Consider the following 12260-nt stretch of genomic DNA (forward strand, 5'->3'; position numbering starts at 1 on the left):
GATTATTCTTGTACTATTTTTCAGCACAGTCTCCTCTTACATCAATGAACTTGGTCCAATAATGTTTAAGCTGCGCTTCTCACATGTTGAGTCTCCAGATAGTCCTCAACAGCATGGATGACTTCATCAACGCTCTGAAAATGACGACCACACAGGTGGGATTTCAGTTTGGGAAACAGACAGAAGTCATATGGTGCAGGTTGAGTGAGTAAGGCGCATTAGTCAACAGTTCAAAGCTACATTTGGCTGTTTCTTTGTGGACAGACACATTGTCCTGGACCAACAGCACTCCAGCTTGAAGCTTTCCTCTCCTTGTTTCTTTGCTTGCTTCAAACATTCAAATAAGTTTTTGTGGTCACTGACATATGACATTAAAATATCCAGTTATGCCTCAAAATGGGAGATATGCCCCTTGTTTCTAGTTCTTTCTGCGTGAAATATCCTCATATGTGCACACCATCAGCTCTGAACACATTAGCAGGCAAAGAGGGTAGTTGTGAATGTCTTTCTGGAGAGCTGGGTGGCTGCCACACGAGCATAGATGGAAGCAGGGGTGCCAATAGCTCGGTAGAGAAATATAACTTGAGAATTTTCTATTCTAAAGCATAGAGTTGCAAGAGTATCCTTTAAAAAAAATCTCAGTAAAATAATTTTTCCTTCATGCAAGTCACATTTTACTTGAAAGGAAGTAATATGGAGACAAGTAAAAAGAGACAAGAAGTCCAGATTTTTTTCAAATTCACTCCACTTATTTTACTCTACCCCTGGCTCCTGCCCCTACCGCCCTGTTGTACCTTCCTTCTGCTCCCTTTGCCTCCCCTTATCTCTACCACTTGGAAATTGGATGGTCTAATTTCTATCCACCCACTCTTGACTGCTGTGTCCAACAGGCTGAACACCACACTGTCAGCCTGTTGGACACAGCTTGTCAGTAGTATGTAGCATTTATAAGTGGGGAAAGCTTAATTTCCAGCCCTGGAGGCCAGCTTGCTTGGCGGTCCCCACCAGTGCTACCACAGAGTCACCTCATGTTTAAAATTTTAACTGTCAGATGGACCGACAGGGTTTCATTAATTGTCTGGGTTTGCCGAGTATGTTGAAGGTTTGACTTTGACTGTGACCACATGCTGCAGTTGGTTTGAAACATATTGAACTCTTAAATATGCCTACTTCCTTGCCTTCTCTCCCTGTATTTCTTCCTTTATCTTCCATTTTTTCCCCTCTAAACCCTCCTTCCTGTTTGCTGCTTTCCTTTTTCATTTACCTGTTCCGCCCAACCTCCTTCCGTTCTTATGATCAGCTCGGGGAAGTAGAGCTCATTTAAGACTCTAATTCATAATTACATGGACAGGGGCTTAGGTCGACCCTGTAGACTCAGTCACACACACACTCGCTAAATTTCCTCTCTCGCACACATACGCACCTGCCTGGATACTGTTCCCCTGTGTGATTTTTATAGTGAAAGGTTAATTTGAGTGTAAGGAGCCCAAGGCGATGACTGGGAACAAGGGGATAGAGAGAGTTAGAGAGAGAGAAATCCAGCAAGAGAGAAAGGAGGAGTGTTAATTTAGTTCAGGAAAAGCACCCACTTTAAGGAAGACAGTGAGAGGGACACTAAGAGACAGGACGGAGAAAGAGAGAGAGAGAGAGACTTCAGCACTCAGAAGCGATATTTAATTAGCCTTGGATGACTAGCTGACTTGCTAGAAAAAGGCCACTCTCCCTGCACACGTCTCTTCTGTCAAGTACCCTGTTAGTGAAACCTCCTCTAAGACAGACGGAGGGGGTGGAAGCAGGAAGAGGCCGAGAGAAAGCAACAGATGGAGAGAGGGAGATTGAGAGATGGAGACAAAATGACGGAAAATGGATGGAAAAAAGAAAGAAAACATGGACAGTGGGAGATGCACAGAGATTAGACGACAGCCATTTGTAGGCTGGATGACCTTTTTCCCCAACAAACATAGGCAAATAATGCCAAAGTCAACATATACAAGCATGCCCCTGCAATGCAAACAGTGTTGGTATGTACACACAGTTATGAAGCACATAACCACCTCAGGGAGTATACTATATCCCTTCCTGGATACACCCAGAGATATATATGAGGGTTCATTTCGCAATTTTATAGTTTATTTGAGATGAGCCAAACACTTTCAAATACTTTCCTCTATGAGTCCTTGTTGATGTATGGAACAACAATGATCAAAAAACTGCTACAGTCTGTCATAAAGTGCGGCTGAGACAAAATGCTGTAAATACTCAGGCAATTAGCAATGGTCTGTGCAGCAATTTTCTCTACTTTTGACAAGTAGCAGGGACTTTGTTGGGGTAAAATAATCTTTTCAAAACTTAATCTAGACCATTTTGGATCTCCTCCAAAGGTTACAAGTCACTGAAGAAAGTTCCTGTGGTGAAAAACGCTCTTCATTGGCTTTTGAGACAGAAAAAGAGTGCTGCATTATAAATGCATAGGACAGCAATGGTGGGGGGATGTTTCCTCTGCTACAGTTGAGAGAATGAAATATGATATGAAGGCCTCTTTGAGTAATAAATCGATGCACTGGAACGCTTACCAGCCAGGAAACCAGTACAGGTGTGTAGGTTTATAGATTTAGAATAGTATAACAGATAAGTTTACATCTCTGGCAAGGTATCAAGGCGACAACCGTTTCACATTTTGTCATTATTATTGAAAGGTAATCAGCGGAAGTATTCGTGTACCGTACCGCAAATTTGTACTCATGTGTATTTGACAGATCTATGCAGCACCTTCCTGGAGGTGCTGGGTATCTGGACCGCACTTACTTCAGCAAATACTCGGATTTCAAGCTCTGATAAAAAACAGACTGTGGGAATTCTTCCCATACCAACCTATAAGACATTTCTACACCACTGGCTGTAACCTGTGACTCACTTAAATGATGACCGTTAATATCAATTTCCAACAGCGAGTCACTTCTGTCTGCAGTGACTCATAATTTTAACAATATCCTGTAATGTCTTTTCTATTCATCCCGGAGTCTATTTGTCAGTGTAGGTGTCAATTTCCTATATAATGGACGTTTCTTTTCATTTTTATTTTTTCTTTGAACAACTAGATAATACAGCATCAAACACATCCAGTATTTGCAGGGAGCACTACACTCTGTCCAAAAAGGAAACATACTTCACGTTTCTTGTCTCTTTTTGTGTCAAGTGGCCTTTTCTTGTTTCCTCATTCCTCTGCCAAAGGCTGCTAAGAAACTATAAGAGTTTGCAAGAATCCTATGAGGTTTTGAGAAAGTATTCAAATACACAGCTACTGATTTGACAAATTTGTTTGTCTCTCAGCTGTAAACATACTGAAAATATCCCCACTCTAAAATGTTGTTGATATCAGGACTGACTTTTCCTTTTCTTGCTCTTGGAGGCTGGTGATCTCAACTCCTGGGAAGGTGTCATCTCCACATATTACAGGACTTGTTTAAGAAGCTGAAAGTGGCAGGTAATAAATCTAAAGCGTGTTTGATATGATTGTGGTGGCTATTTTTTTTGAGATGAGAAGCATGAGATTTCATCTCTACACCTTATCCATTGGCAGATATCCCTGCAGAATGTGGATCCCAAGTGAACGACTTCTCTTATAGAAAAATAGGTTCACAATGTTCAAAACAGTTTTTCTTATAATTTTGACAATCTGTTCTGCTTTTCTTGTGACTCACATCATGTGATGAATGATGCAAAATTTGGTAAAACCCTGACTTTTGCTTTCTGTGACACCAGTTGGTCAAAGCTTTCACCTTCCAACAAAATATCTTTACGAGATGAGCATCCAACTAAGCTGACCAGGTGCTGTGGGCAATCACCTGAAATACCTCCAAAACTAATTACATCACCATTAGCTCAGATGTTCTCCGTGTTTTTTGTGCTAAGTGCTAATCAGCATATGTTGGCATTCTAAACAAATAAATTGACAAGGATTTTCAGTCATTTTGAGTTGTCCAGTAATATGAATTTCCCTTCCTTTTCGCAGAAATGCTGGATTATAATCATAGTATGTCATTTTTATTCATTGAATTCATGTGGTGTATGATGCTTCTCACATTTCTGGAGTGATAGAAATGGAGCATCCCAAACTCTCATCTCTGTAATTTGAGGCGGTAATTACAGAAAGCTCTTACCTTATGCAAATTATCCATAAATATTGCAGATGTCCTGTGTTAACAATTACGTATACACTGTTGTCAAAAGTGCTTCCAACCAAATCGTGCATTTCGCCTCTCCAGTTTCTCACTCGATGCACCCTGCAGCCACGCCCTCTTTCCCCCCGTCTGTCTACCTTGATAAATTGCATCTGGTTGGGGATGCACGTCCACAGGGGAAATGATAAATATCCATAGAGAATGGATTCACAATCTTCAAACACCAAGCTAAAAGACAGCTCTCACCCCTGAGGAAATACTTCAACTCTATTTCTCTCTCACTTTACTCTCGTATCTTATTCCCTCCCTTTAAAAACCTTTTAAAACTCTTTTTTCTCCATGTCTGTCTACACACATTTCTTACATCCACTACCCACAGGAAATACTTCAGTGCTCTCTCCTCGCTCTTTCCATCACTCTTGGTCCTAAAAGCCAATTTGGAGGTCTTGACTTCCAGACTATCATGGATCCCTGGAGTTAAACCAGCGAAATAAATGCTCAACCTTCCCTCTGTGAGAAAAAGCCTCTTTCTAGAGTTGCTACATTAAAGAGCCTGGTTAGGAGTGTGTTCTGCGTACAGGTGTAGGTGCCCTGTAAAATATTTACACAGACTGAATATGAACAAGGACCTTAAAGTTTAATACACTTCATTAGTCTCTGATTTGATAGTGATTCAATTAGCTATCTATACACACACCTATACTAGTCAAAGCACTGATCAGTCACATCAATTATACCACTGGCAAGTGAAGTGAACAGCATTGATTATTAGGCAGCACGTGAATGTCCAAAAGTTTATATAGGATGTTTCCAGTACGCAGTAGTTAACACCAACCAAAAGCTCTACAAAGATGGACAACTGGTGAACTGACAAAAGGGTCAGCCAAAAGCTCACTGACTGAAACTCCGACAAAAGAGCTATCGCAGCACAGCTTTCTGAAAGCTTAATGCTACTTGTCAAAGAAAGGGGCCAGGACACAAAATGCATTACAGCTTGCTTTGAATGAGGCTGTGTAGCCACAGACGGGTCAGGGTGCCCATGCTGACCTTTGTCCACTATTGAAAATGTGTACAGTGGGCACAAGAGCATCAGAACTGTACAATGGAGCAATGGAAGGAGGTGGTCTGGTCTGATGAATCATGTTTTCTTTTACATCATGGCAGACCTAAAGTAAGAAGGCAAGCTAGTGTAGGCAGTGTAATATCCTGCACACATGCAAACAATTGGTCAGGAATGGATTGAAGAACATCGTAAAGAGCCAAAGCGTTGACTCAAATTCCCGAGATCTAAGTTAAATTGAGCATCGGTGGGATGTGCTGGAAAAACAAGTTCAACCCATGGAAACCAGTGACTTACAAGACTCGAAGGATCTGCTGCTAATCTTTTGGTACCTAATACCACAAGACCCCTTCAGAGGTTTTGTGGAATCTGTGCTTCAATGGATCAGAACTGTTTTTGTGGTATGAGGAAACCTACTCAATATCAGGCAGGCGGTTTCAATGTTGTGGTTGATTGTGTACATGCTATAGATCTGAATCTGTGTGTAATAATAACTAATCTGCAGAAATTCATAGTTCATCTAAGTTCTAGAAAGAGCTTAAGTATTCAGGCTTTGTTTGGCAAAACCTTACTGTTTGCTCACAGCACCTACAGCAATACACAGGCAGTTTTCAGTTATAAAGTTCTGAAATCAATTGTACAGAACCCATAAAATTACAGATAGAAGTAGTTAACAACCTGGTCATGAACCTATATATTTTCCGCATGAGTTGGTGGAGACCAGAGCCAAAAGTTGAGTCAGTACTGGACTTACATTTTCAAGACAAGTGCTGTTTAAGTTGTAAGAAGTCTTTGAACACATGTCATAGATATCAACTTAAAAAAGAGATGATGTCAGTGTTGTATTTAGAGCTTTAACAGAGCATGTCCCAATGCCATTTAAGGGTTAAAATTTGAAGACAGCAGTAGCATATTACTCTTATTAGTGTACATTGTTTATGCTGCATTACTAAAAAAACAAAACAAAAAAAAAAAACACAAAAACAAAATGCTGTCATTTTAAGGGTTGAAAAATATCTGTCTAACTCTACAGCTAATAGTCTTCTAGAAAGATTCCAGATCTGAACTCCCAATACATGACAGCAAACTACAGTGCTCCAACTGTTACAAGCAAAACTAAATTATTAGAAAGCATACGTCATCCCATGTATATATGAACCAAACCTGTGTCCTTTCTAAGAATTTGTGACAGTACACAGCGTTAATAAAGGTCAGTCCGGCACATTAAGTGAAAACACTTACATAGGTAGTGTGTGGGCTGTTTTTTGTTTCGCTATAGGGCCACTATTGACTTAATCATTTTGTCATTGTGCGAAGCAATCAAAATAATTAATTGGGTCCCCACTGTAACATGAGACCCCATGGATTGGTGTGCAGACACATTAGGATCGCCACTGGGTTATAAAAACAAAAACATACACACAAAAATCAACACAGAGGTCAGATTTAGTACAGAGGCTTCTAGCTGAAAAATACTGCATCATTGTTTACTCATCACACACAAGTCCAAAATGACTAAATGACTAATGACGTTAATATTGTGGGGAACGGATCTAAAAAATTCATCAGATTGAATGAAAAATAGTGATCATTTCTGTCTGAGTCAGCTTTGGGCAGTTCTTTTTCTAACTTCGCTCGGTGTTTCACTATGGGATTCGCTTCAGGCGAGACCATTACGGAAGCTCCAATGACACAACGTCTGTCTCTGACAGACAGGTCGACGTGTGAGGAGGGCCCCGCCCCCTCTATATACCACACTCGACCGCCCCGTCCAGGCCATTCTCGCTTTCTTCCTCAGAGGAGTTACGAGAGCTCCCTCAGTACAGCCGGTTGTCGAGTTGGTTGCTAGCTTAACTGCTACCAGACGTCCCGTCAAGGGAAACGTTGCCTAGCGCGGCACCAACAGACGCTGAACTGTGCTGACGATAATTCGGTGGGATTGCGACCGCGTTGTGGCGAGCTTCCCGGCAGGTCACCAGGTGCTCACCTACCCGGTGTCCTATGCTAGCTACGAGCTACGTTCACTCGAGCTCGGCTAAGCGCTAACATTAGCTTGTTAGCCACCTTCTTACAGAGCACAGCTAACGCGTAGCGGCGAGTTGTTCTCCACACGACGGGTTATATAGTGAGGCTCACACCGACTACATATCCCAATAAAACCATCTCCCCCAGCGGACATGTCTGCCCCCGTCATAGGAGCTGGGCAGAAAGAGGGGAAGGGCTCTCCCCGCCGTTGTCCCACGTCATGTGGGGCGACGATTTCGGGCAGAGACCCCCACCCTATGTGCATTGTGTGCATGGGAGCGAAGCACGCTCAGGCGTCGCTGGCAGACCCACAGGCCTGTGCTCATTGCGCCAACATGCCAACAAAGATTCTGGAGAGGAGATTGAGAGTGGCGGTGGCCGGTCCTGACGGCAAGGATCCATGCCTCGCCCCGCCAGGGACCGCTCAGGCCCCCGTTTCCCATCAGCCCCTAGCTTCGGCTAGCTGGGCGGACATGATGGAACAGGTTGAGCCCATACCTCCGCTGTTCGAAGATGATATTATCTTCGGGCAGGAAGGAGGCGAGGATGCAGACGGTGACACCGGTTCTGACATCCTCGATTTGGATGACATGGAAGAGGGAGAGGAGGATGCCACCTTCCCCACTCTTTCCAGACCCCCCAGCTCAACCGAGACTGCCGCTCCGGTGGATAACAACCTTTACGAGGTTTGCAAACGAGCAGCGGCTAAACTGAACGTCCCCTGGCCGGCGTCTCAGGACGCGGAGGGGGATTCGAGGGACCTTTACGATGGGAAAAGGCTTCCTCCAACCCGCCCTCCTGCCAAACAGCTACTCCCGGCAGTGCCGGCCTGTATGGCAGAAATGAGACGGTTCTGGTCAAGCCCGTTCAAGAGCAAGGTAACCACACAGGGCTACTCCAAACTGGAGGTATACGGTATGGCGGAGCTGGGGCTAGCCGAACCCCCGGCGGTGGAGCCTTCAGTGGCCTACCACCTTCACCCGAACCGCCGATCCGTCTCGGCGGCATCACACATCTCCTTGCCCGGTAAAACGGAGCGTACAGCAGCAGGTGTGTATCAGCGTATGTACAAATACGCTGCACAGTCTGTCTGCTCACTGAACGCTGTCACACTGCTGTCAGCTTACCAAGCGGAGATTTTGGAGGAAATGGGCCGCCAATTGGATTCGGGAGCCCCAAACCCACAGCTATGGGACGAAATCTGTGTGGTAAATGACCTCATCCTGCGCTCCTCCCGCGGAGCAGTGCAGGGCTGCGGGCGCGTCATGGGCCTGGCAGTCGCGGGAGAGAGGGCTCTGTGGCTTTCACTGTCTGGGCTGAGTGACACTCAAAGAGCTGAGATTATGGACGCCACATACGACCCCACCAAGGGTCTTTTCGGTCCAGCTCTGGAGAAAATGAGGGAAACCAGCACACAGAGAAAGCAGGAGGGTGAGGCATTTGACCTCTGTTTGCCTCGAAAGCAGACCCCGCGAGCACAGCCTCGCACCAGTTTCGCCGCCGCGGCTGCAGCAGCGAAAGGGAGACAGGGAGATGTGAGACCCGCTCATAGACCAGGCGCCGGTCGCGGCGACCAGCAGCCGAGAGCGGGGAATAGCAAACCCTGGGGCAAACACTCTTACGCCGCTGTAGCGGCGAAACGCCGCTCTCCCCAACCCCCTGGAGGGGTGAAGAAGCGGTCTGCCTGATGAGCTATGCCCATCATCACCTGCTCCTTCTCTAGTAAAGAGGAGAAGAGAGGAGTTCATTGCAACGGTTCCGGTTCGGTTTCAAGCGCCAGCAGCCACGGTCCTCTGCCCCCCGCCAGTTCAGGCAGACGGAGAAGAGAGACGGTCATGTTTGCACCGCGGTGCGCAGTTAAACAGCCAAGAGCTGTCCCCCCGGGTGTCACCAAGCACTCAATTTCACGTTCCTATGTTGACACAAATAAAGTTGACAGCCGCGCAACCAAGCCAAGAGCCGAGGGCGCGTTGTCCCACACAAAAGGTATCTACTCAAACACCTGGCAGCCCGGAGAGGGAGGGTCATACCTCCCCCAAGCCAGAGGAGGGCGCCCTCGCCTTTTTGGAGAGAGGGCCTCTCGCTGCTCAGGCGAAGAAATGGCGCGCATGCGCAGTGAATACATGGGTAATGCATTCTGTTTCCCGAGGATACAGGATTCAGTTCGCTATAAAACCACCGAGATTCAACGGTGTTGTGATGTCAGTAACAGAGGGGGAAGCTGCGCAGGTGTTACAGGACGAAATCGATTCTCTTTTATTCAAAAGAGCGATCAGAAAGGTCCCGATCGAGGAGAGTCAACAGGGATTTTACTCCCGTTACTTCCTCATCCCAAAGAAAGGGGGGTCACTGCGTCCCATTCTGGATCTGCGTGTGTTAAACAGTTATCTGAGGAAATACACGTTCAGGATGTTAACAATCAAAGTGTTATGCCAGTCTATTCGCCCCGGAGACTGGTTTGTCACAATCGATCTAGCCGATGCTTATTTTCACATAGAGATATTCCCTGCACACAGGAAATTTCTCAGGTTTGCTTACCGAGGCATAGCCTACGAGTACCGGGTACTCCCGTTTGGTCTCTCGCTGGCTCCACGAGTTTTCAGCAAGTGTATGGAGGCAGCATTATCTCCGTTAAGGAGCAGAGGTATCAGAATTTTTTCGTACATAGACGATTATCTGATATGCTCTCATTCACGGGAGCAGGCGCTGAGGGATATGGAGACTGTGACGTCTCACCTCCGCGGTCTGGGTTTCAGAATAAACTGGGCCAAAAGCCGAGTGATACCCGCTCAGTGCGTATCCTATCTGGGCCTCAGTATAGACTCCCTCAGATATCGCGCTACGCTGTCAGGGGAGAGGCGCCAGTCATTCAATCAGTGCCTGGCCCGGTTCCGACCGGGGGCAGCGGTGCAGTTCAGACTGTGTCTGCGACTGCTCGGGCTCATAGCATCGGTCATCTCAGTAGTGAGGCTGGGCCTCCTGATGATGAGAGACGTGCAGAGATGGGTGGCATCATTAAAACTGTGTCCCCGCCGTCACATCTCTCGCTCAGTGATTGTCTCTCCGGAGTGCACGGCAGCTCTCAACCAGTGGAGAAATCCAGCGATTTTTTCACAGGGTGTCAGCTTAGGGACAGTAGCGTCTCGGGTTGTCATAGCAACGGACGCGTCCATGACAGGCTGGGGAGCGACATTCAATGGCAGAGCAGTGAATGGCACCTGGTCAGCGGAGCTGGCTCAGGCTCACATAAATTACCTCGAGTTGATGGCAGTGTTTCTGGCCTTAAAATATTTTCTCCCTTATCTGAGAGGGCAGCATGTGCTGGTGAAATCCGACAACTCCACAGCTGTGGCATACGTGAATCGCCAAGGAGGCACACGGTCCCTTCGGCTTCACAAGCTGGCTCGGAGATTAATTCTGTGGAGCGCTTCTCGGCTCGGGTCGCTGCGTGCGACGCACATAGCGGGAGTGTTGAACAGGGGTGCAGATCTGATGTCAAGAGGAAACCCTCTGTTCGGGGAATGGAAGCTCCATCCCCAAGTAGTGAGCCAGCTGTGGCAGATATACGGACAGGCTGCCGTAGATCTGTTCGCCTCGCGGGAAAACGCGCAATGTCAGCTGTATTTCTCACTGACAGAAGAGGATGCACCGTTGGGTGTAGATGCACTGGCACACCCATGGCCAAACGTCCTGCTGTATGCATTTCCCCCTCTCAGTCTGATCTCCCCCACTCTGACCAGAGTGAGAGAACAGAGCCTGTCACTGATTTTGATAGCCCCGCGGTGGACGTCCAAACACTGGGTGGCGGAGATAGTGCAGTTACTATCAGGCCAACCCTGGCCTCTGCCGCTGCGCAGGGATCTCTTGTCCCAGGCCAGGGGGGAGATTTACCACCCCCATCCAGAGCAGGTGGCTCTCTGGGCCTGGCCCGTGAGAGGTTAAATTTGGGGGCAGCTGGACTGCCTCCCAATGTCATCGACACTATTCAGTGTGCTAGAGCTTCATCCACTCGCTCATTGTACAGTTCTAAGTGGCGAGTGTTTGAGGAGTGGTGTGAGGCCAGAGGTATTGTTTCTTTTCAGTGCTCAGTGAGAGACATTCTCTGTTTTCTCCAAGACCTATTGGAGAAAGGTAGAGCTTTTTCCACAATCAAGGTTTATCTGGCTGCTATTTCAGTATGCCATATAGGCTTGGGAGATAAGCCGGCGGGCCAGCATCCGTTGGTATGCCGCTTTATGAACGGAGTACGTCGTAAACTGCCAGTTTCCCGGCCTATGGTGCCTTTATGGGACTTGGCTGCTGTATTAGACGCTCTCTCACAGCACCCATTTGAACCTTTGGAGGCAGTGGGCCTAAAATTTGTATCACTCAAAACCGCTCTCCTCCTCGCTTTAACTACTGCAAAGCGAGTGAGTGACTTACAGGCATTGTCAACCCGCCCGGCTTGCTTGCAGTTTGCACCGGGCTTGTCTAAAGTCTGTTTACGGCCTAACCCAGCGTTTATACCCAAAGTGGTAGAATCTGCTTATAGATGCCCCACAGTGGAATTGAGGGCTTTTCATCCTCCGCCTTTTGGGTCAGCGGAGGAGCAACGGTTGAACACTTTATGCCCTGTGCGTGCATTACATGTGTATGTGGACAGAACAGCCAGTTTTCGGAGGTCCGATCAACTGTTCGTGTCTTGGGCCACGCCACACAAGGGGAAGCCGCTGTCCCGGCAGAGGCTGTCCCATTGGATTGTGGATGCTATAGTGCTCGGTTACAATTGCAGGGGACTGGAACCTCCTGCAGGCTTGAAGGCACACTCCACCAGGAGCATGGCTACGTCATGGGCTCTGCTAAAGGGTATTAGGGTGGAGGATATTTGTGCGGCCGCGAGTTGGGCTTCACCGCACACTTTCGTGAGATTTTATAGGTTGGATGTCTCAGGTCCATCCCTGGCCCACGCAGTGCTGGAGACTGGTGCTTCAGAAACTGGTTGATATCATCCCAGA

General features: G+C 47.0%; 1 protein-coding gene across 1 annotated transcript; it reads left to right on the forward strand.

Moving 5' to 3' along the window:
- The first annotated feature begins 8307 nt into the window (after positions 1-8307).
- LOC127534632 (uncharacterized) lies at positions 8308-11416 on the forward strand. Its single transcript, XM_051950286.1, has one exon. The coding sequence runs from the start codon at positions 9181-9183 to the stop codon at positions 11206-11208; it is 2028 nt and encodes a 675-aa protein (XP_051806246.1). The 5' UTR covers positions 8308-9180; the 3' UTR covers positions 11209-11416.
- Positions 11417-12260: the final 844 nt, after the last annotated feature.

Source organism: Acanthochromis polyacanthus, chromosome 7 (genome assembly GCF_021347895.1).
Source record: "Acanthochromis polyacanthus isolate Apoly-LR-REF ecotype Palm Island chromosome 7, KAUST_Apoly_ChrSc, whole genome shotgun sequence".
NCBI classification, from domain to species: domain Eukaryota; kingdom Metazoa; phylum Chordata; class Actinopteri; family Pomacentridae; genus Acanthochromis; species Acanthochromis polyacanthus.

What these genes read in the sequence shown, in the direction of transcription:
- LOC127534632 (XM_051950286.1), top strand. Translation starts at nt 9,181, where the DNA reads ATGTTGACACAAATAAAGTTGACAGCCGCGCAACCAAGCCAAGAGCCG.